Source organism: Choristoneura fumiferana, chromosome 5, assembly GCF_025370935.1.
Source record: "Choristoneura fumiferana chromosome 5, NRCan_CFum_1, whole genome shotgun sequence".
Classification (NCBI taxonomy): Eukaryota; Metazoa; Arthropoda; class Insecta; order Lepidoptera; family Tortricidae; genus Choristoneura; species Choristoneura fumiferana.
In genome coordinates, this window is record NC_133476.1 from 18,090,257 (window position 1) to 18,116,109 (window position 25,853).

The 25,853-nt window shown below is 38.5% G+C and overlaps 1 protein-coding gene across 9 annotated transcripts in view; it reads right to left on the reverse strand.

The window, feature by feature from the left end:
- The window catches only part of LOC141428304 (rho GTPase-activating protein 23-like), a 385,604-nt gene that overhangs the window by 68,284 nt on the left and 291,467 nt on the right, over positions 1-25,853 (reverse strand). For 5 of the 9 annotated variants that reach the window (XM_074088230.1, XM_074088229.1, XM_074088231.1 and 2 more), the window contains 12 exons: positions 25,571-25,834; positions 24,894-25,135; positions 24,249-24,809; positions 23,952-24,166; positions 23,661-23,771; positions 23,481-23,561; positions 22,856-23,077; positions 22,383-22,436; positions 21,954-22,065; positions 21,112-21,201; positions 19,477-19,582; positions 18,396-18,479 (listed from right to left, as the gene is read on the reverse strand). In XM_074088230.1, the coding sequence (XP_073944331.1) occupies positions 18,396-18,479; positions 19,477-19,582; positions 21,112-21,201; positions 21,954-22,065; positions 22,383-22,436; positions 22,856-23,077; positions 23,481-23,561; positions 23,661-23,771; positions 23,952-24,166; positions 24,249-24,809; positions 24,894-25,135; positions 25,571-25,834 (2,142 nt within the window). The remainder of the gene's footprint in view (positions 1-18,395; positions 18,480-19,476; positions 19,583-21,111; positions 21,202-21,953; positions 22,066-22,382; positions 22,437-22,855; positions 23,078-23,480; positions 23,562-23,660; positions 23,772-23,951; positions 24,167-24,248; positions 24,810-24,893; positions 25,136-25,570; positions 25,835-25,853) is intronic. The other 4 variants (XM_074088232.1, XM_074088235.1, XM_074088234.1 and 1 more) reach the window with 4 other exon arrangements.

Consider the following 25,853-nt stretch of genomic DNA (forward strand, 5'->3'; position numbering starts at 1 on the left):
TATATACTATTTTTTTTGTAGTATTCTAAAACATAAATATTTTGCGGGTAGCCATATTTTAGCAATACGACGTGTATTCTACCCTGCCAACACAAAAGGACTAATTCTTCATAGTGAACTCTTGACATCTTACGTCCTTTATTGTAAGTTAGGAGGGTAGGATTATAATTAAGACGTCATTCTTACTAAGCATAGCTACACATTTTTCCGATAAGTATACTTATAGTAAATTTGTTTGGAATTCCATAAGAACTTTCATCCCCATATTTTCAAGTATGAAAAATGACGAAATGTGAAAAGAGTCGGAACAAATGTTTTTTAGGGTTCCGTACCTCAAAAGGAAAAAAATGGAACCCTTAGACCCTTTATATTTATATTATGTATATGTATCGAGTTGAAATTAAAACCCTAAACTCAGGTCAATAGTCCCGGAAGCTGTGAAAAAATCGAACTTCTAAGTTAACGCAATCAAAAGCTACAGTCATTAGAAAGGTGTTTCCATACAAATCGCCTTAACAGAAAAAGGTTTAGGGTACTTCCGGCAAAGCAATCAAGCGGCTAGCAATTTTTTTTCCTAACACTGGATATTCATTCATAAATACCTACGTACGGAACCCTTGATGCGCGAGTCTGAATCGAATTTAACCAATTTTTTTATGTTCTTATCGAATACCTAAACACAAAGATTCATCGATTTATCTGTGATAATGACGACGTTCCATATTAATTTTCATCCCCTATTTCATCCCCTCGCAGGTAAGATTTTCAAAAACGCTTGAACAAATATCTATTTTATTTTTTATAAGTGCCCAAATGCAAAGTTTCATAAAGTACAATCGATTTATATTCGACAATGACGACCTTCATATAAACTTTCATCCCCTATTTCACCCTCACACAGGAAGAATTTTAAAAAACGCGCTAACAAATATCTATTTATCTCTTATCACGTGCCCAAATGCCAAGTTTCACAAAGAACCATCGATTTATCTTCGATAATGACGACCTTCCATATGAACTTTCATCCCCTATTTCATCCCCTCACAGGTCGAATTTTCAAAAAAGCTCTTACAAATACCGACTTATTTTTTATTAAGTTCCTAAATGCCAAGTTTCATGGTTTTATCTTCGACAGCGACAAACTTCCACCATATAAACTTTCATCCCCTATTTCAACCCCTTAAAGCTTCTTTTTCGCGATAAAAGATAGCCTATGTTTTTTCCCAAGGTCTATTCTATCGGTTCAGCGGTTTTGGCGTGAAAGCGTAACAGACAGACAGACAGACAGACAGACAGACAGACAGAGTTACTTTCGCATTTATAATATTAAGTATGGATAGTATGGATTGTTTTTTATTGCTGTACTGTTAGCAAATAAATACTGCATACATTTAAGGGCCAGATTATTCGCCGCTCAGTAGGTAACTAACGTAAACAAATATTTTGAAAGAAAGAAAGAAAATAAATACTCGTAATAGGTAATTTTGTATGTAGAGCGGGCCAAATTTTCAGAAGAAGTTTATCAGTCATCTTATTTAAACTCTTTTCATTTCATTGTATGACCTGTAACCTTATATCTTGCTCCTCCGCTAGGTACAACACGCGCAAAAAAGCTACGTCTGTATGACACATACGTGTTTCTTACAAGAGATTATATGGATCTCCTCTAAGGAATGCCTAATAAAATCAATTGTTTATTTGTACTTTGTTGTTTGTTTGGTACTGAGTATTTCGAAATTCATGTGCGGAATTACATTTGAAATTTACCACGAGCTTTGCGGTGGAGGAAAAACATCGTAAGGAAACCTGCACAAACCTGCGAAGCAATTCAATGGTGCGTGTGAACACCATGGGAACTACGGCCCAAGCCCTCTTGTTCTGAGAGGAGGCGTGTGCCCAGCAGTGGGACGTATATAGGCTGGGATGATGATGATGATTTGTATTTGCATTTACAGCAAGTGAAATATCAAGTTTTATTATAAAAGACGTAGATTCCCATGTAGTCCCAAATTCAGAAAAGGTTTTAAGTTACTATATATCACACTTTGTACGATAATTTGATTACCTAAATAATAGTCGTCATTGGTCAGCAAGCATTATAAAGACTGAGGGTCATAGTAGCACCTTGCATTAAAATTCGCATTTATTTCAGAGTCCACTTCGACCTTGACTTACATAAAGACATCAAAAGTAGAATAGAAACAAAACAAAACGATAAAGAAACTAGTGTAGTAATTCTTCTAGTATATCATGCGTTGAAACGAGAGTGGAAATGTTTCTCAGTTATCTGCTGGCCAGATCTGGGGCGATGTCTGTCGACGGCTTCTCACGATACAAACAACTTCACCACTAACAGAACGTTTATTTTTATTTATGTCTATCTGCACATTAGATCCTGAAATTACATAAAAAAGTTATTGATACATCAACGAGAAATAAAAAAAACCAAATTCATATTACATCATGCTGAGTTGGGAAAATATTGTGATAAATTTGTCTCTGTTTCCGTTTTTCTCTTTAAAAAAAACCTTGAATTTCGCGAATAAATGTTATCTTTATTTCTTTTAACGCTCAGCCCAATCCCTTGAACCTTAAGCTTTAAGAAGCTTAAAGTATGCATAGTGATTCCTGTTTCACGAGTTATCCGAAATTATTCCATGAAGGCGAAGCCGCGGGCTCAAGTTAATCAAATAAAAAACAACAGTCTATTGTAGGTAAAGAATAGTTAATAGTTGTGACTTGTGACAGTATTCATCCAGGTAAGTATTGTAGTTGTGTCGTATGTCTTGTTATTCTAAAACTATCAGTACCATTTCAACCGCCACCCTAAGTAAATTAACGACCGTCAATCCTAGAATTCTTCTTCTTCGTCGTCACACTTTTCGGCAAGCTTTAAAATCCTTCACTAATCCACTCGTACTACAGTCCTTCTCGAACAACGTGGGGTGGACCGTTGAGCGCAGTTTTAACTTGGTCCGTCCAACGCATGGATGACCTGCCGCGAGTGCCGCGTGCTCTCGTGCCTTCAACCTTCCCTTGAACCACAAGTCTTTCCACAGATGTGTCCTCTCGACGTGTGATATGACCAAAGAAAGACGTCGCTTGATGCCGAGTTCTTGGTGGACGTTGGTTCAGAATTGCGTTCTAGAATTAGGTATATAAGTATAAAACGTTATCATAATACAGCTTCAATAGCGGGTGGACATTGTGATCCGAGGTCGGTCATAGCCAGACGAGGGATGATTAAACGATCGGACATACGTTTCTAGGGCAACCCCTCGGTACGGTCAACCTAAATAGCTGCCCGTATTACGCCACAACAAGAGTGATATTAACGCGTGAAAATATTTAATTTATTCTTGGAGGTGTTTCCCGAAAAATTCGTAAGGGGATCAACTTATAAGCTACTAGCTTTTGCCCGCGGCTCCGCCCGCGTGGAATTCGGTTATCGCGCGCTGTTCCCTCGGGAACTGTGCATTTTCCCGGGGTAAAAAGTAGCCTATGTCACTCACTGGCCCATTAACTATCTCTATGCCAAAAATCACGTACAAACATACACACAAACATACAAACACACAAATACACACACTTTCGCGTTTATAATATTAGTATGGATGGAAGTTGGATTTAGATGTGTTCAAATGTTCGTGGCGAAAATACGCCACGGGAGTTTGACACGTGTCATTCCCAGTTGGCTGTTTGTAACAATGTTATTTGTGTTATTGAATAAACGCTAGACAAAACTGGGACTGTTTCAGCCGGGGTATTATTTCGGTTACATAAACATTTGGCTGTGGCCGTAGGTACTTCGAATTTCAATTCTACAGTGCATAGGTACTCATGCATTACCTACAGATGTCAACCTTTTATAAATTACACACATACATTTTATACTTACTAGAAAATATATTTCCAATTGCAGGACGCATATTGCAACGGTCCATTTTACAATAGGTACATTAAATACAAATAAACTATATCAAACACTACAAATTAATTCAATTGTTTAAATAGCCCAGATGGATTTACCCGGAAACTCAAAAATAAACGTGTTCTGCGGCTCAATAAAATCGCTATATGGAAAGGTTGATGAATGATTCATTCATTCCTTCACCGCAGATTTTTGGGACGAATACCAAATAAAATCTGTATTATGGACGCGTTCCACGCTGGCCACGTGTCTCTATTTCCGTCGACATCGACCGAACATTGTTATTCCATTTGAGTCCCGTCGGTTACATATTGGCATTATTCGATATTACAATTGGATGGAATAAGAATTAACTTTAATCTTATAAGTATAATACCAAACTTTCGCCGATGTTTTACTTTTCTAAATATTAATATGTAAAATGACGGTAGAGTTTTGCATGTGCACACACTTTTAAGAGTTCAAAGAGAAGACAAAATGGAGAAAATCGTATGGTAATTTAGCAACCAACTAGAACATAACAAAGTTTGTCGGATACATATTCTGTTGTACCGTTGTACCTACATGATCGTGACAATTTTCACTTTTCTTATACTATGAATGAATATTATTTTGCGTCGCCTTTTGAGACAGTAGCCTAATTTAAAACTTGCTGGAGAAGTATTCAAAGGTACATTTGTTAACAACTCACAAGTATCAAAGGGTCCCTCCCACACACTGTTAGCACAGACGCGAGGAAGTTTGACTTACTTTCGGTTTCAGCTCACAAATTTATACAATGTCATCCATACAATCCAATTAAAGACAAAAGCAGACGCGTTAGGGTGTAAATATTTATCTTTAAAACAATATACAATCACCCGAAATAAGACTTAATTGTTGCGTTAAGTATTACGCATTGCACCAAGATTGGGGACACCGGGAGTCACTCAGTCGGAATTAGGTCGTGGAGGTCGCGAATTCGAACCCTGCGACGATTCGCTCGGGTGGACCAGTAAAACGATAGCTTTCTTGCGGAAATGTAAGTGTCCGCTGATTTAAACTGTGAGAAATTTAAATGAGAAAACAATGAGATGGCCAAAGAAAACAATAGGGCATTCAGATATTTGGAAATGACTAGAACTTTTTGGGGCACAATGTCGGAGCTAAATCACTTTAGCACATCCAGTTCTTTATGCAAATGAATGCTGACAATTTAAAGCAAGTTTTAATCAGTGTTTAGAAGCTTTAAGTTTAAAATTGGGTCGCGCGAGCTTACGCCGACCTTCGGTAAGTAACTGAGTTACTTTAAGCTTATTACAGGTAAACCCAATTAATAACGTTAAACAGATATTTTTATCGTTTGTAAGATCTTTGCCGACTTCCTGGCCATTTGTCGCGGACCGTGATTTAACGGCGAGCTCTCCGTAACAAATTGCTACACTTTGTGTAACTGAAAAATGTGAGATGGTATTGCTAAAGTTCTACGTAGGGTTAAATTGTATATACAGCTATGCTACTGGACTCCAGTATGCTTACTATTAGTATTTGCAATATACGCATTAGCTAACTATAATTCGGGATCGGAAACGCAGAGACTCTTAAATAGACTTACAGAGACTCATCCTTCGTTGTTCAAATATAATGGCCTCTTTAATAAATAACAGACATCTGTGTTGCTCTAAGCACCTTTATTAAAAAGTTTGTTCACAGTATTGAGGCCGATCCTCTGACCTATATTTCTAAGATTTTCAATAAAATAAATTTTGTTGCGACATTTTTTCAATATCGCCTTGTATCGAGACTCCGAGCATTGGCTGGTGACAGTGAATTGAATTTTTTCACAAGAATTTAATAATGCTGCGGTTTAGTCGACGTGGCGTCGCCGATGTCCGCAACCGCCTATTGTCTTAACAGTCCACTATTAACCCGCTTCGATAAACTCAACGCAATATAGATAACCGTATAATACGAGTACAATAAAGCTCGCTTAACGATACCAATTTAATTTTCAGCCGGTTTAATTTAAAGTGAAACTCAGTACTTTAGATACAGATACCTATTACCTGTTGATGGCCGCGTGGTTGATAAATTTTTCTGCCAAATTCGAGGGCTCCGTCCTCACCCTATATGGCTCCTCCCGTGCCGCCACACACGAAGTCCGCTGATTACGCAAAACCGAGACAATACCGCCCTCAAATTAAGCAGCCGACGTCGGTGCCTTAACGACCTGCCTCAACTCCGTAGGAAGTGATTCTTGTTTATTTTAATAATTGCCATGGCAGGAAGTCGGAACCGGCCGCGACAACCCGAGAAGGCGGCGCGTTTAATAAGAGGGTGCGCCTCACACGTTCACGAAAATAAAGCAATTTGACCGGCGACAGGTGATTTTGCTGGACTGACGGACGACCGACGTCGTCGCGAAGCCATTTTCAACTTTACTCAGCACAGTTTATGGCGTTGAAGGAGCATCTATAATCCGATGCGCGTTTCGAAGACCTAATTGACACATCTCTGAAATCGGATCGCGTGTTCGTTAAAATGACATTAATATCTTGTGGAATTATGATGTGGCAGCAATTGATGGTTATCGGCTGGCGCGTTCACCCCGTCACCAGGCAGAGGTGAAAGCCCTTGGCTCGTTGTCAACCACAGATGATTGAAAAACGAAATAGATTGAACGTCGTAAGTAAAGGAATCGTGGGGGAGACGTAAACTTTCCTTCACACGGGTTTTTAACCCCGAGCCATCTAAATCATATTTTGCGGGCCGCCACAATTCGTTTGTTAACACCTATTTCGTGATTTGTTTTTACTGCAGGAAGTTAATTTCTTTCGCGAGTTCTGAAAGAAAGAGATTTCTTAGTATCCGGGAGACGTATTTCTGTTTCGTTTCTAGAGCGGATGAGCCGGTGTCCGAACTGGCTGCTGTCTCCAAGGTCGGGTAGGTATAAATAGTTCTCGTACAGCCGTTAAAGGCGATGCTCCACTCGACAAACTCCTTTCCTAACCCCACTTGAGCCAATTTCTTTGTGCCTTTATTCCACTTAACATGGCGTTACAATAACCCCATGGTAATAGAGATCACCCATTATCTTACTTTACTTTTGTCACCTTACCGTTACATTGTAACTAGCCATTAGTTACCTACTTTTATTTTCGTTCATTAACCTATACGCTCAATGTTAATTTATTGTTAAAAAACACAGTTACACATGATTAAAGACATTAAGTTGGACAATGATGTGAAAAAATCCCAGAACTTAAAAACAACATACCTACCTACAATGTTTTCGTATTGTCTACTTCTTGATTTTTCTTTGTGCGACAAAAAATAATACGTGCATAAGCAAAGTACGACAGCGCTTGATACGGACATAATTGATCGTGTACTAAAAAGTTAGGTGGTAAGGAAGGTTTCTCTTATTTATCCAAAAGAGCTAAATTTAAAAGCTCTATTTCTGGAAACTCAAGCATTCATAGCTTTAATTTAAAATGTCGAGCGGTTTTGCTAGTTGTCGCTTGAACTCCCGCTGGAGCGCAGAACCGCTTTGACAGCATAGTAATGCTTAAATAAATCCCCTGCAGCTAAACGGTCTAAAAATAAAAGTGGAAACGAATGTTACAGCGAAATTAATCCCGTCTCGATTACCGCTTGATCGTGTTACGGGCTCCAGTAGCATTGTCATTGAATTAGTTATTTTGACGCGTTGATTTTGAGGTGGTAAACAATGGATCCAACAAATGTTATTTCAGATGAGGTCGTGTACCTACGCCAAAATTCCTTGCACCTGGCTGACATTGGGCGATGACGCGCTTCGTAACAATGGCTCGCAAGCATGGCTATCTGCGACGTATCGTCATTCAATACCGCGCGATTGATTGAATCGACGCCCGCGCATTCACTAGCCTTTTTAGGACTTTCCCGGTAAAGCAAAGGCGATTCATCTTTTTTTTACTCCATTGCTTTATTAACTGTACTAAAAACTTCTCAACTTTGTAAGATCTTCAATATAATAAATTTCCCGTCTGCCTATAACTCCGGCGCTTTTTTGCCGTCGCGTAGTAGAATAGCTATCGATTATTGGCTGTTTTCAATTACAAACCCGATTGTAATTTACAAGCGCGGATTGTTTATCGTGATCTTATGCGCGGGAGCAGGATTGCGTGCGAAAAGGGAATCTGCAAACAGGGCCAGCTGTGTCCTTATTCAGAAGTTGTGTAACATACTAAACTATGCGTAAAGCGTCATGTCTCTTATAAAAGTACGAGGAAAATTAAAACAACATTATCGTGACTCGATGTTTCTCGGGGTTTTGATATCAGAATAATCCGGCGACTCTGGATCAGCTATGGCGAGTTTAGATCCATTACATGGCGCATCAGCGCGAATTGATGCTCTATTAAACTTACGAGCCAAGTATCGAGTCACTTGCATGCAAGTTATTGCATGTAAATGTGCTGTATACGTTTTTTTTTATAGAAAACTTGCGATTTTACTGGGTTACGTAATGCAGTGAAACTAAATCTTTATTTTTTCAGTTACGAAATTGATTTTAAATTCTTTAATAATAAAACTACATGTACCGATGATTATAGTAATATCTTTGTTGCGTAGAAGCTACAACTAACTAACTTGTTGCGTTGTTTATTCACAATAAATAAATCAAAATAGATCTTCGACGCTAAACAAATCAGGGTTTCTTTCTGTCGGAAAAATACTACAGAGAAGAGCTTATTTCAGCACCAGACAAGAGCTTATTCCATTTCTAAAACCATAGAGCGTCAATATTTCGCTAAGTAATCCATAAGAGCTGTCAAATGTAGTATTCACATTAAGATAATGAAAATACTTGACCGACAACAAAACCGTGGTAATAATAATAAATATACTCGTACAGTTAATTTTCGCAAGCTCATATCTCACATATTTTTGTGATTGGAAACAAAACCTTTCTTGTTATAATTGAAGGTTCATACTTATTGAGACAAAAGTAAGAGTGCTGTGCGAGCGTTGGAGACTTTCTTGTTGATTTGTATGCGAGTACAATTTTCATATATTATCGGACGCCTCGGGCGGGCTTCGCTGGGTTCACACCATCGACCTTGAATACCTGTTGCCTGTCTTTTGTGCGCCGGTGGACACACAGACTCTAATACGTTTGTGCTTTATGTATGAAAATTCAGTTTATTATTAAATGAACCTTAGTCGCTGAAGCTTTATGATCGCGACTTTGCTGGTATAGCTTTTATTCGAGCTATCTGTAGATAGGTGTGCAGTCAGCGGTATCGATATTAGTTGTTCTTTTACAAATATACAATTTTACTCGCAAATGTGATGAAAAACATTGTATGTCACACGGGCGGTACTAGAATTACGAACATCGACTCATTAAAGCCCTCAGTCTTCGACTTCGGGCTTCTAATAGGCTCTCGTTCGTAATTCCTTATTTACCGCCCTTAAGACACAATGTATTTGTGAGTACGAACGAATTAACCAAGCCATTTTTGTGGTTCACAATCCTGGTAACATTATAAATGTGATATTTTGTGAAATGTGTGTGCGTGCGTGCTTGTGTTTGTTACTCTTGTATTCTAAAACGGTTGGACTGATTTCATCATCATCATCATCATCCCAGCCTATATACGTCCCACTGCTGGGCACAGGCCTCCTCTCAGAACAAGAGGGCTTGCGCCATAGTTCCCACGCGGGCCCAGTGCGGATTGGGAACTTCACACGCACCATTGAATTGCTTCGCAGGTTTGTGCAGGTTTCCTCACGATGTTTTCCTTCACCGCAAAGCTCGTGGTAAATTTCAAATCTAAATCTGTATCTAAATCTGTTCAGCGGCTTAGACGTGATGAAGTGACAAACAAACAGACAAACTTTCGCATTTATAATATTACTAGCCGTTACCCGCGACTCCGTCCGCGTAGAATTCGGGACGCAAACTATCTGTATACCGAATTTCATCTAAATCGGTTCAGCGGTTTAGAGCTTTGCTTAGTCTGGGACTAGGACAATTATTGTTGTCAAGTGTCCCATGATATTAATTATTTTATTAATATACACAATGTTAAGGGTTAGCTTATAATAAGTACCTACATGTTCCTCTGCTTAAACTACTTCTAAATGAAATTCATTTCGAAGTAGTTCCCTCGCTGCCGGAGGTAGCTGAACAAAATTTCAATTTTACACGAGCCTCCTTTGGGGCAGAATGTATTATAGGAAGTCGATATTTTCCATAATAAATATTAATATTACGCTTAAAATAGCTATCTCAAACATTTTATGTAACTGAGTTTGATTTACAGACATATCAATTTTGAAGTTTCGTAAACATGTCTGGAAAAATAGTGGAGGTCATATTACTAAAATGTTTATTATTACCAGACTAATTTGACTGATTAGGTCGTTTTAAACGAGAAAAAGGTTGTTTTTGATGTTTAAATTTAGAGAAGGACAGTTAAATTATTTTCCATCCCAGCCTATATACGTCCCACTGCTGGGCACAGGCCTCCTCTCAGAACAAGAGGGCTTGGGCCATAGTTCCCACGCGGGCCCAGTGCGGATTGGGAACTTCACACGCACCATTAAATTGCTTCGCAGGTTTGTGCAGGTTTCCTCACGATGTTTTCCTTCACCGCAAAGCTCGTGGTAAATTTCAAATGTAATTCCGCACATGAATTTCGAAAAAAACTCAGCGGTGCGAGCCGGGGTTTGAACCCACGACCCTCTCCTTGAGAGGCGATAGGTCAAACCACTGGGCCACCACGGCTATTATAAATAAATAAATTATTTTAAATTAATAAAATACTTTTTATAATATTTTATGTATGACTTTAGTGTGCCGTTACCGTAACTATAATCATTCATTACAGGGTATAGTGTGCTGTGTAAAAGCTTTATAATTAAATGAAAAGATACTAAAGTATATTGTCTACGTGTGTGCATCCCTTTGAGCCTTATTTAGTTGGAACAAGGGCAGTGGTGGCGTAAAAGGAGGGGCGGTCCGTCCGGGTACCAGCACCAAGGGGGTGACAAAGACAACGTGCTTCTGCATGACGTGTTATAAGAAGTCGTCTTATTTTTTGAGAGACGACGATGATGAGGGGGGGGGTGCCTTGTAGAAATCCACCCCGAGCGCCCATCCATGCTACACCGTCACTGAACAAGGCAGTAAAGACCAGTCTCGCAGATTTATTACCTACTTATAGAAACTTATAGAGACTATTCTGACCGGGCGAGATAATTGAGGATAATCATCTTTGAATAGAATATCGGTTGAATTGAAGCTTTTAGTGAAAAATGCTGATCAGATAGGTACCATATTAGTTAGATAAGATTTTGAGTATTCGTCAATTATTTACTAGTCAAATGAACTTATTATTATTCAGTTTATCACAAATAGTTGATTTTTGTATGCATGGTATCATGTGAATGTAATATTGGGACTAAGAACCTATTTTGAGTTGGGTTATAAATAAATCAAACTCAAATTAAGAACTGAATTATGAATATTTGAAGAAATATTCCTTATATTTGGAAAGTGCTATTTAGTATCAATAGCCAATTAGAGTAACATGAGAGATAAAACGGAATGACGTCATTACTTTGGGGTTTATTGACTTCAAATGCAGTAAACATTTATTGATAGGTCCTTAAAGATTAAATAATATAATATGTATTTGTATCGACGCTTAATTGGTAATCTTAAAGCCGTTATTGACTGGATTCTAATGCTACAAGTGAAATCAATATAGTTACATAAATGTTTACATTTGTAGATTATGCTAAGTGAACTTGTTTTTATCAGCGAAGGGCTAGTTTTGCGACTTTAGTTTCGTGTCTTTTAACATAAAACTGGGTACGTAACATTGATAAAAAGCGGTTATAACTTAGAAATTACGCACGATTCGATAACCATAAGGTACAAATAAATGCAAATGATATGATACAAGTATATTTATTTAAATTATTCATTACAAAATACATAAAGGAAGCGGCTGCGGAGCGCATCGCGTGAATTCGAATAATGTATGCAGTTACACTTCGAGGCGTTACGACATTATTTTGCAACCGAGTGTTTATTAGGAATGTGTGTTTAACAATTCAGATTTATGCTTCGATAAATACGATAGGTCGTTTATGTACCTATATATCACTCTTTTATTTATGAATTTATAGTTACTAACTTATTTATAAATAGCTGTTACCCACGACTCCTATGCGAATAATTCATATGAACCATGCAATTTTTCGGGATATATTAACTATTCTATGTTCTACACAGGGTAGCAAACTAGCTCCGTACCAAATATCACCTAAATCGCTCTAGCGGTTAGAGCATGAAGACGTAACAGACAGACATACCGAGAGAAGTCTTACTTCTGTACTTGATGAATGGATTGAATGTTACGAAGTGTTAATTTATTTTTAATACAGAAAATTGCAGGAATTGTATGCTGAAATAGTAAATATTAGGTATTTCTTATTTGCACATCACGTGTTAGTATTGAAACTAATATACTCGTAGGTAAAATGTTTTGAAGAACTAGGACGTCACATAATATTATTTTTTTTGCGTGCGAAACTAACAAAGATCACAATTAAGAAAAGAGCACAATCAAATGGCTAACTAAAGATACACACAGTCATGTAGATGTAGATGCATTTGTAAATGTAAATAGTAGTGGGAAACAATAAAAAAAATACAACATTAAGAGGTGAAGCAGACATAGGTCGTTAAAGTTTGACATGCTGTAAAACGAACCACGAATGTCACATTCAGAATTTTTATTTCGGTGTAAATAAAACAAGTTTTAGGGAACATCTAATGCATGCTCGATCGGACATGGACATACACGTGAAAACAACTTAGTATATTACATAATCTCTATTTCTAACACTACACTGGCCGTTCAGTCGAAAAGGTTCTGATCAATCGCATTCAACATCTCCTACCCTCATCCTGTACCGTTCGACAGAAATAAATAGTGAATGCGATTGTGATATCAAGCGCGTTGGATAATATAGGGTCTAGAGTAGAGTAGCCTAGCCACATACTGGAGGCTAATGTTTGATAAGCCTGAAAGTGAAGGCTTATATAGTAGTAGGAGCGCCAAAGTTCGCATACTCTTCGCTAGTCATACCGTAATTTTTCTCCGAATCATCGTTTGTCATAATTTTTTTCCGAAATTTTTAAATGGTCGTCCAATAGAAAACTATAGGTAAGGTTAGGTTTGTTTTATAAAAATTCTGAACAATTAACGGATTCGGAGAAAAAAGAGTTATGACAAACGATAATTCTGACAAACATTTCATGCGGACTTTCAATAAGTATGCGAGGCGATATGGACCCATAGTAGTAGACATGCGATTATGAACATAATTCCGCGACCGTTCTTGTTCTGTAACCTTATTAAAGCTGTGAACGAATTGGTGAAATTGGTTTCTATGCATATGCCACCACTATGAAACTTTCTTATAAGACCTACAAATTATCTAAATAGATGCATATGCAGTTTAAAATAAAGAGACTTCGGTCTATGGTTTGCGGTATTAATAAACGTCCAGCACTAACATCTTTAGTTCTAAGAACGCGTCAATCTATTTCACAAGCGTCGTGAACGCGTAATAACTGAACATTTGAACTATTTTCACTTTTATTACTCTCGCAACAAGGCTAGGTACAAATTAGAAAGGATATCGAGGCAGGACGGAGTTTATATTACTGGGAAACGACTGGCTAATGAAGATGTAGGACATGCTTCGTAGAAGTCGTGTGTCCTTTGATATCGGGAGTTAGAAATTATATCGTGCACGAAATTCTATGGGCATTGGCTTTTTAGTGTGGCGCTGGTACTAAAGGAAAGAGCTAAGGGATTCTTTACAGTGATTTTCTAGTATTTTTTTTAAATTTAAATCTGACCAGTGAATGACCTCGATCTATCACACCTGATGGTCAGTGCAGATAAGGTTGAAGATGAGAATGGCGAAATACGGTCGATCTTAAGATCATGAACCGTAAATAATATAATGATTATTTGCGACCTGTTTTATTATCATTTACTTACGCCGTTGTCTTATTTACAAATCATCAATATCGCCATCACCGGGCGCCGTTAAACCAAGGCATCCGTATTAAGTCCAGAATTAACGATCGACTTACGAACGGGCGTACGTTTAATCGTTGAATCGACGTGACATTTACGTCGGCTCTTTTTGCAAAAGGTCGCCAGCGCCGAAAATATATCACTTCAGGATTTATGGCCTGACGCGAAAACGTGAGTGACGTTGGCAACAGCCTTGTGCCTCCCGCTATTGTCTTTGTTATTGTTCAATTCGGCGAAATGCGCTTCAATTCCGCATTTCATAGCATTTTCCAGAAGCCTAATGGTCCTAATGAGTGACAGGTTGGGAGAATTTATGTTCGGCTACATTTTGTGGTCCAGTCAAATATGTGGTCTACCATCCTCAAGTTGATAATCGTTTGCATGTCATAAAACAATAATGCCAATAGACGTGTCTGTCAACTTGAAATTTCGACTTTAGTGACATATTCATCTGATAGGAACTTGTTTAAACATTGATAGACCACTTATTTATTTGGCTGATCCTACGGTTCACATATGCCTGTTAGTTGCACATTTTTGTGCATGTAGCAGGCTCACGTAGGTCGAAATTTATACGTAGTTTATGCAAGCGCCTTGCAAGAAAATGTGCAAGCTACAGTCATGTATATTCCCAGCTTTACATTGGCAAGCAGATTTTTACATTATATCACTCACTAATGCACACGTGAGCTTCTCAAACGGCAAAATATGTTTTACTGAATAGGAATACGTATAGCCAGTGGATCGGTGTAAGTCAATGAGCAAAGTTTTTTGAGTAAGTCGTTTCTATAGAATCAGGTTTTATTGTTATTTGCTGAAAATTATGAACACCTTAATTTTTAGTCGGCATTTCACTTTTAGTCACCCTAGTTTGCTAAGGCCTTTGGTATGGAAGTGTGATGTTTATTTGCACTCTCTGTCGCCTGACGTACACCGCATGCCCCGAGTGGGCGGGGGAATTGCGATTCAGTCTTCATTCATCTCAGTGATGTTATTTTAGGATGCGGTTGGTGAGTACGTTTATGAATGATTGAGACGTCCCGGAGATCATGCTCTTACTGTCACTCGATTTATTTCAAGATGTTTCTAAAAATAGTTTTCTAAACGTCGATATACTCGAGGTTTCTCTAGAAGATCCAATGAATTGAGGAGATACGTCGAAGAACGAGGGTCACTGACATAGCCAAGCGATTTAGCTTGTTGAAGTAGAAATGGGAGGTCATAAGCATAGAGATGGCCGTTGGCGTTGAAAAGTTTTCGGATGGAGACCGCGGATCGGTAAACGAAGCCAATGAGATGGACGGAAGTCCTGGTAAAAGCTGCAGGTTCCTACCGAAGTAACTGGAGGTATATGGGGGAGGCCCATCTTCATCCGTAAACATCCTACGGCTGATATAATTACAGCATTACTCAGAGAAACAGAAACTAGATTAAACTGGAGGGTTAAGGTAATAACTGCACAGGATAGTTTCAAATGAAATAGTGCGAAAACAATCTTACCTATATATGTCCCTTGTGAAGCAAGAAGGAGAAAGCAGAAGAAACAACTGAAGATTTATCGAACAAAGTCAACCGGATATGAATCTTGTATAAATTTGTAGGTACTACAGAATAAGGCAGAGTTTTTTAAATAAATGCGAAATATTTTGACGACCGGATGGCCAAGTGGAACCTGACTATACGAAGCTTGAGGTCCTGGGTTCGCTTCCCGGGCCGGGGCAGATATTTGTATGACTAATACGACTGTTTGTTTTTGGGTCTTGGATGTTTAATATGTATTTAAGTATGTATTTATCTATATAACTAAGTTTATCTGTTGCCTAGTATCCATACTTATTTAGTACAAGCATTGCTTAGTTTGGGACTAGGTCAATTGGTGTCAAGTGTCCCATGATGATACAAGGCTTGCACTAGCTAGACCACAATAACCACTTAATCAAAGTCAAAGTCAAAATATCTTTATTCAATTTAGGCTATAACAAGCATTTTGAATGTCAAAAAAAATCTACCACCGGTAGTGATAAGTACAGACGTAGTCTGGCTATAGGTACTTAACTATATTACTATATCATTTTCATGTCTTAATATCGGAGTAGGAAGAAGCCACTGATCTAAACATGTTATTGATCTCCTCTCACCACACATCACTCTGGCGTGATACAGGCTAACTATTAAGCTCACGATTGACAGACGGGAATTTGCGCTCGTCAGTAAAGCTGACTGACGTCCGTGTATTTCTGCAGTAAAATGGCGCACTTGCACCGATACACTAACGTACATTGGGGAGCCAATAAACCACCACTTTACACGTACGACGAAGATAATATTAGATAACCTTATTAGTATACAGTTGTAGCCCAAATTGCGTAAACTGCTTATTAAAGTGCGCTGTGGTGACATATATAATACACTTACTGTACGTTTTTCTAGAATTCGAAAAACCATATTTCCAAAAATCGAAAAACTGTGTGCAATGTGATTGTTCCGTCTTACTCTGAAGTTTGATGCCACTGTATTAATTTCTACACTACGTTCAGCATTAAATTGTGAAACTGAAATCAGAATTTACTTTGCAGAAGTCCGCATCCATAAGTACGGGACTATTATGAGTTCGTTGAGTTTATCAAATTGGTTATTTTAGTACCTGTTTGATTTTTGGCCACACAAATTGACAAAGAAGCTACGGCATTATGTCAAATATCAATTGCACGTCCTGTACCAATTGCTCATAGGTAAAATACGTTATCGCTTATGTACCAAGCCGCAATTAAGTATACTAATGAGGTATTAGGATGTCCGTTTGTCACAGTCGGTTGGCCGCGGCATGCGGGCGCGTGCCTGACCAGGTGCGCGGGCACATATGGTGCGGTATCCTTATCTTAGATAATTTTCAATGAACGTCTCTTTTTTAGGATGGTCACATGGTAACGTTGAGTGAATTATTTATTTATTGAATCCCACTAATATTATAAATGTGAAATTCTTCATCACGTCTAAACCATTGAACCAATTTAGATGAAGTTTGAGTCCCGGAGAAGGACATAGGATATTTTTTTATCCCGAAAAATTGCATAGTTCTCGCGGGATAGCAATAAACGCGGACGGAGTCGCGGGTAGCAGCTAGTACTTACGAGTATTTAAATTTGAGGGCGGAGCACAGGTAAGTTACATTAACGTTGCATCCGTAAGTAACTTTAGATTTTTAATAATAGCGACATTGTAGAAAAGATATTGTTATTTGCCGTGTCATGCCGGGTTTTAGACAAAAAAAAACTTTATTCAGTACCATAAATGTAACAACTGCTTACTTACAAATCAACTACACTAAATTGAGGCAAAAATGCAAAGTATACATAGCTAGTATTACATGGTTAAGACACAGAATGAGTAATATTACAAGTGTTAAGATTAATTTGTTTACGCCTCATTAGGTGCGAGTAAGCGTCTTCTGCTCCCCGTACTTAGTATAAAACTGTATCACGGGGAACAGGATTCGCCGTTCTCTTTAACTTACCTAAAATCTATTAAAGTTAAACTTTTGTTTTTTCACTAATATTTTTCGGGAAATTTTAAAGTTTAATAGAAATAAACCTGAGCAACGCATTTCACGTATTTCCCCAACCACAATCTTGATTCCGCGATCACACAAATATCATCACATTTGCTAATTTACGACCCGAGAATTACCACAACACTTTTACGATTTAACTGGAACGCTTAAAGGTAGTGTAAAAAGCATATTTCAGGTGGTTAAGCTCTGAAGCGAATGAAATGTTTCCATAAAGTCGTAAAAATCTATCACCTCGGGCATCGGGATGATTTATGCGTTTGAATATTAACAAGTAAATATTCATAGTTCATCAAAACCGCTAAGTAAGTAGTCAGCGTTCGTTGTCCTGAAATAACCTGTAACCTTTAAAGCAAGGCACTTTTCTCATTCGTTTTAAATGTTCTTGACGGTATGGATAAGGAAAATATAATACTTATTACGATAGGAAAAGTTATTTAAAGTTTTGTGGCTCAGAAATATAATTGTAAAGGGATAGGTAGGTATCAAAGCAACAGTATTTAATTTTACTGTTACTTGTGTTCATGTTTAGAAAAAAGTTTTAATCACATTACGACTTTAACATATTACTATTGATCGCCGACCGGTAGCATTTTATGATTTGGTAGCAAATCCACATTAAAAATAAGACATAATGGATACATTACAAGTTAAATAAAAGCTAAAATTAATTAGAAGTTAAAGAGGATCTACGTATGAGACACGTGTTTTTTTCCGGTGTTTTACCTTATCAAAGCAACTACGTGTTGTTTCCCTACTCCTACTTGGCTGATTTATTATAAAATTTGTAATAATGACTGACCTGGCTTGGATGATGTCTGTACAGATGCAGCTTGGCTCCATGCAGCACCGCCCACACTTGCTTCCAGGATCGATCGCTCGCGCGCTGAAACATAACTCAATTTAGAGATATGACACGATTTATTACGATCTACTGTTCGTCTAAAGTTGATTTTGATTTGTAGATAACTGAATGTCGGGAATGAGACATACCTGCCTAGACATAATTATTCTCATGGGAACAAGTTTGCCACATGCAAAATCGGAAATTTTAACTGCTATGATTATTGTTATGAAATTGGCGCGGGTTTTCTTCATATAACGTAAATGAAGATTTATCTTTTTATTTATTAAGAATCACCAACAGATAATACATCATACAAGAACATAAATATCAATTAGAAGACATTCCAGGAAGATATTTATCTAATTATAGGATGATGTAATTTTAGAGATTTTCCGTAAGATTTTAGTAAAATCTTGAAATTTCAATTCTACGCCAGACCTAAAGGTTCAGGCAAGCTACTCGTAATAATCAGGGTTCGGATTCTTATAGCACGCTAAGACGAAAGTGAACCATGGAATGGACATTAAAATTAAAATTTAACAAATATATGTACTGATTCATTTATTTAATTCTAAAATGTAATTTTGTTAATTGAAAATTGTAACTCTCACAGCCGTGTTAACCCATCATATCATGTGCTCATTTCCCATCAGATAACCCGCTTGCACCTTTGCCTCCCTCTCATAATTTAAAAAAATCCTAAACTCGGCCAATAATATTTTTTGTTTGTGATCTTACCTAGAAACTTTAACCTTACGAAATGAAAATTAAGTTGCAGTGTAAGTTGCGGAGTAGCATGTAAAAGGTTGCTGTTCATTGATAACGAACTCCTCAAAGTACTTAACTCCCCGTTCTCACTTCACCTGCCGGGTGTCGGATCTACTTCGTGTCGGATGTCAGTCATTTCTATAGACAATCATGTCGGCCAAGTGTGAATAGCTTCATATAAAATGTTCTGGCACTGAACATCCGATTAAAATCCGGGCCCGACATCCGACAAGTGGGAACCAGCTCTAAGTAATCAATTGCTTCTCACCTTTCCGTTGCTGACAACCATCTTGATTTGCACGTTGCCCTGCACGTCTCCTTCAATGGGTTCCACTGCACTCTCCAAGGATCCCTCCTCGCCCTTCTTGTCAGGGCTGCCAAAGAATACCATTATTATCAAGAGCGTTTATACCTGCTGATCTGGCAACGTTGCATTTTTGTTAGTTTTTCTCGATTATTCCATAAAAATGTAATGAAAATTAAAAATGTGGTCTGACAGAACTGTTCTTAACTACGAATGTTCTTAATGTGTCTACTGTATTAATTATTCGTAATAGACTTTTATATTCTTTAAAAACGATCAAATGTTTATTAACGGTTTTTAAAGAATATAGAAGTCTATCACGAATAATTATTGCAGTAGACACATTAACTTAAATTAAACAACAGTTAAACAGTTTTAATTTTCATTCAATTTTTATGGAATAATCGAAAAAAATAACAAAAATGCAACGTTGCCAGCTGAGCAGGTATAAACGCTATTAACCACAAAATTTAACGATATATGTAAAGTTATTCTTTTCATAAGCTTATATTTACTTAACTTGCAATGTTCGTTAGTACAATGTCTGCTGTTTTGAAATGTTGCAAGTTGAATTTCCCATTGCGGAGAAGTAGATTGACTTGAAATTTGGTGCAGATATGTATGTAGTCGGGATAACAGAGCCAGAAGGTATAGCTAACAAAAAGTGCAGTGAATAGAATAATTTTACTAAAAAAGTTTAATAAAATTAAATAATTACCTAAAGTGTTAGTAATTTCGAAGGATTATGAATAAGTCTAAAGTTGAATGTTATTTTAGAGTGAAATCTAAACAAGTACATAATAATATGTAAAGTTTGGACTTCATTTGCGTCTGTTGCTTAACTGAAGACCCAAAATCAAATAACAATAAATCACGAACAAAAAACATGCAACACTAATTAAATTACAATCCATTATTTTTTAACAAAGTACAGCCAGTAACAACTATCTATTTGGGTAAGTACTTAAGTATAAATAATATTCATGCAAAATTTACAACAAAAATAAACTACACCTACATAGTCTCATAAAAGTTAAGTAATCAAATTATAACTTAATCCAATATCAGTGTATATAATAATGTATATAATGAAACAATTTTGTTTCTGACTGTATTGCTAACTACTTCATTATGAACCAGTAGGTAATTATTTCTTCATGCAAAAAAATGCTTCATGCGTTACATGTTACATTCAGGTATATACTGTGTATTTGGTTAATTTATTACAATGTTAAGGCCGAAACAGTTATATGGATGTTTGTGTCAGTGTACGAGTCTTCATTTATTTTTGGCAGAAAAAAATTGAAATACCAGAACAAAATCAGTTAATGTATAGGATTCTTAATAATCTTTTGTGGTATATTTTCAATTTAATTCTGATTTTCGTGTTTTATGAACTTATAGATGAATCGCTGGGCAAGGCTAGTTCGTGATCAAAATTAGCAGATGCTATGGTCCAAGTATCCATGGGGTACCATATTCACTCGTCAAATTTAGCTACCAGTAGCGCTATCTGTATAATCATTGTAAACTATTGCACACATTGTGATAAGCGCCATCTAGCGTCGACTGCCACAACTGCGACGTCATGCGACGTACCGCACTGGGACCGTGGCGTGGGGGTCGAATATGCGTAGCAACGGCGTTATGTCTTCGGTGAAACGAGGGGGGCGCCACTTGCGGTACACACTGTTTTTATTATTTCAATGTTTTTATATTTTTTCATGATCCTGATGACGAGAACTTTGATTGTGTCTGTCTGATGCGAGCTACCAGTAGAGGCTATTAGTGTGATAAAATTTTATTTTAAAGATTACGTTGATTGAAGTTTGATCCAATTAGTAATTACTGGGAACTCGCACAGGTATGCATCATTTTGTAGCTTTTTACTATCACTAAGTGATACATATTGTTATGTACTATGACATATTGATTAAACACTGGTTATATCTATCTACATTGCAGTGGACAAGATCAATCTCTATCTACAATATAAAATATAGAGTAAGTTACAAAATAATTACTACGGACAATTTAACAAACATATACTACAAAATATAGACTATAAAGATAAACTGGACGATTAAAGTTAATCTTGCATGAAAAACTATATGTTAAAAGAAAGTGACCAATACTTTGAGAAAACAAGAAGTTCATATTATCTGTATTAAAATTTTGAAAGTTTTCTACATAGGTAGATTAATCAAATCCAGTATGTTTACTTAACTACCCGCCACCGATTTTGAGTGGTCAACAGAACTGTCCCCTCAAAACTGTGCGAAAGAGAATTTTTAATTGACGCGTGCGCACTCAGAATAGTGTCGGGCAGTACCCAGCTAAAGCTTGTGTCGCCCTCTATTGGACGGGTATTGCACCTTTGATAGCTCGCTGCTTAATGCAAATACCATAGATACAAAAGTGAAACCATGGAGTTCGCTTACCTTCTTAGAGCATGATGGTCAGCATCGGGCTCTGGATCGCTGTCCAGATGCAGCCTGTCCCCCCAAGTGGCTTTCAGGTAGGACACGCGACGCATCGCGCGTTCCTCCTCTGCTGGTAAACAGACATACAAAATACTATGTAAATACTGATAATTTAACATGTAAACAACAGGTTTATCTAGTATAAAAATAATGATAAAGGATAAATTAATATAGGAAGAACGATAACTGACTCTTAAGACTATCTTATCTAAATATTCCCTAGATTATGCACAGCCAGTGATTAACTCCACTTTTATTATGGTCCTACTATTTTTAACGTGAAATTACAACGTAAAGTTACAGTGCGTCATTCATTTATCGCCTTTTCTCTTTCTCACTCATTCGATTAGACGAATGTAGCTACAGAAAAAAATGAGAAATACTAACCACCAAGTTGAGCATCTTTCTTTTGTCTTCTTGTCACCAAATCATCGGCAAAACCTGTCGATCGAAAACACGCTTAGAAACACATCGTGCAACATCACACAGCACAACATTAGTATATATATTAAACACCGATGTTTACGAACGATTAGTCGGCATTAGTAGCACACCTAGAAGCACACTGAACGCATTCCGTTAGTACGTGATGAGAAGGTTAGACCGGTCGCTCCCCCGATCATACTTCGAAGCAATGTCTAAAGCTAGACGTTGCTTTGAAACATTTCAGCCTTAAGACACTATCTTGGGGCAAAGATCGGTTAGCTAATTAAGATCTGGTTAGGTTAAGTACCTAAGTTTAAATGGTGTTCTGATCAGAGCCGGTAGTTGTCATTAATGCAGAAGATTATTTACGGACTGTTGATTCAGGGGGAGCGAGAGCATTCCAAGAAGAAGATGAGGCGTGTCGCAGGCTGGACCTGAGTCGGCTGGCGTGCTCGGCGTGGGCGATGGCGAGGCCGGCGACGTGGCGGCCGAAACCGAGGCCGAGCTGCCGGCTGACGGCGGCGCCAGGCTCAGCTGCGTCGGCCTCTGCGGACCATCGCCCTGCAGCCCGTTCATCGCACCAGGCAGCGACACCCGGTTCATTGCCTCCATTTGCTCCCTGTTCAGCCCCATACGTCTCTTCGCGTGACTGCCATCTTGGAGCGGTAACAGTGCTATTAGAGGTGCTTCAAGCTCCGCGTGATCTCTAAACATTGTGCTGCGTTTTTTTGATACCTACGTTTATTTAGATCATGCGATTGTTACACGCGAGTTTGCTCATTGGCGATCCATTCCAGTTTTAATTGTCGTGTTAGGCGGACACGTAAAGCTGCAGATAGTAACTAGTCGCATAACATACACAAGGTTTTCGATGGTAAAAACGCAGCACAAAATGGTAAGTCAGATAATAACTTAACTTTTTATACTTACCGGTAAATAAAGATTTACGATTATCGTTCTTTATGCTATCGTTAATTTTAAATTAAAGTGTGGTGGATAATGAAAATAAATAATGATCTACTTGAAATATAAAAAAATATATACTGTGGACATCGTTACCTGTGGCATGATGTCTTCTAATGGGTAATCCTTCACTGCCTGTACTATTTGACCTTGTTCGCATTTGAACCTTTTCTGTTTCTGAAAGTTAAATACATATTATTTTATTATGTTGAAAACTTTTCTACATAAGGTCAGTAGAACTAAAACATACTAAGGCGACGTTATATAAATACTAACCGGGAACATATTTTTCAGGGGGTGGACAATGTAGGTATTTACTGCCGGTGATCATCAACTGGTTTCCTGATAAGCTACTGCTACCTCCTAGGGGTATTTCATGCTCTAAATCTGAAAATAGAAACAGTATTATTTTAGTATCTTAAAATATTGTATATACTACGAGCGATTTTTTAAGTTTCCAAGAAAACAGAACCTTCAATTCAAGCATCACGATGTACGCCAATCTATGGAGTAAACTACGAGTATGCTCAGAATATTAAAATATTACGCTCTTGTTATTATTCCTACCTTGTTGCGGTTGTACATCGAGCGACCTGGCTTCTCTCCTTGCGGTTCTAGTCTCAAACTCTTTCCTGCGTAGCGCTACACTTGGCTCGAGGCGAGTAGTGGTTAGCCTGGCTAGCTCGCTACGAGCGACCTCTGTGCGTCGCTCGCCGCCACCTCGAGCCTCTTCCAACTGTCTCGTTCGTGCCGTCACTAACTGAAGCTCCGGAATCGGGTATCTACAATCAAAAGTCATTTAAGATTGTTAAACTTGTCCTAAAAGACTTGCAACTGTACAAGTTCTAATTTGAGTAGTCGTACCTGCTATCATGATTACTCGTTGACGCCGCCTCCTGATACTCAGGAGAAGACCCATTATTAATAGATCCATTATTATTACTTGGCGTTGTTTCTTGTATCTTCGATAGAGTTGTTACAAATTGGCTCTTGTCCGGTTTTAGCCTTTGTTTTTCGTTGTGAGTTCCATTGACTTCTCCATATCCACTGAAGGTTCCGCTATCTACACTCGCTGAACAGTCATCTTTTTTCTGTTCCTGATTTTGTTGGGGTAATAACGGAGGAGGTGACGCGGCAAGAGGCGGAGAGGCGGGGGGTGGCCATGCAGGTTTTTGTAGTTTCTGCGGTCTGGCGTAGAACTCTTTCTGTTTTATAGGCGGTGGGACGTCGGGGGTGACCCAACCGGTGGGTTGGCTAGGGCGTCGAAGGAAGGCCTCTTTTTGTTCGAGACTCTTTCGTATTCGGGATAAGATAATCGAGTCGTCTAATTCTCTGCCGGTTAAGGTTGAGTTCGAGTCGAAGGAGCCAAGGCTATCTTTGCTTTCTGTGGCCGATGATGGTAGTGACGTGTCTGATTCTCGTCTACTGCAAAAGTAAATAAAAATTAGTAATCATCTCGTCTCGACATGGTTATGGGCTTCTAGTGTAAATAATTATGTTTTATTTTACCCGTCGTGTAGCAGATGGTGGGGTGTGGCAGGAAGTCGCGGCGCGTCGTATCGGGTCGGTGCCAGTGAGGCTACGCTCGCATACTCCGGGTCTTCGCGTCGCCCTGGGGTCTGCGGGGCCGGCAGCGCAGCCCGAGGCCTCCGGTACGCATCGAAAAGCCGCGACTCGTGTTCTGTGATCGGCGCCGGCATTTCAATGTGCCGCTGGTTTGATTCTGGGTTGTAGGCGGCTTCGCTGAAATACTGAAATTAAAGAAACAGTTTACATCTCCTGTCAAAGACATGAAATATTAAATTACTAATATGAGATATCTCGACATGTGTAGGTGTATGTTTGAATAAGTAAAAGACAAGGAAGACTAAAATTCCTGTAAAGGCAAAGATCTCTTCTTTTGGTGAAACAAATGTGTTCCTATAAATAACTCGTAAGTGTTTTTTTTTGTGATACTGACTTTTGGCTTAGGAGGGCAGATTTACATTTTTATTTATCTACGAGTAGGTCACTAACCAGAAGATCATCAAATCACAGATTGCACAATGTTACTATGTATAAAATTTTATACACAAGTTTGACAGCAGTTATTGTTCACCTACCAACCGGCACACCGCTAACGGTGTTAGTAGCAGTGCTCTATGTGGTGATGGAGCAATAATCAAACCAAGAAGCTTGTCACTCACCCGTTGCAAGAGATCGTGGTCTCTCGGCACGACAGTGAGCCTCAGCGTGAAGGGTTCCCGCTGCGCCAGCTGCACTACCCTGGCGTAGGGCGCGCGGCCGCGGCCGCAGGCCACGGGCTCCCCGTTCACCGCCAGTACGCGGTCGCCCGCGCGCAGCCCCGCCGCCGCCGCCGGCCCGCCCGGCCGCACCGACCTCACGAAGATGGTGTCCATTGGAGCGCCGACCGCGCCCACCGCGAGGTGGCGCGCATCCTCGTATAAATCCTGGAAAATTTAACACGTA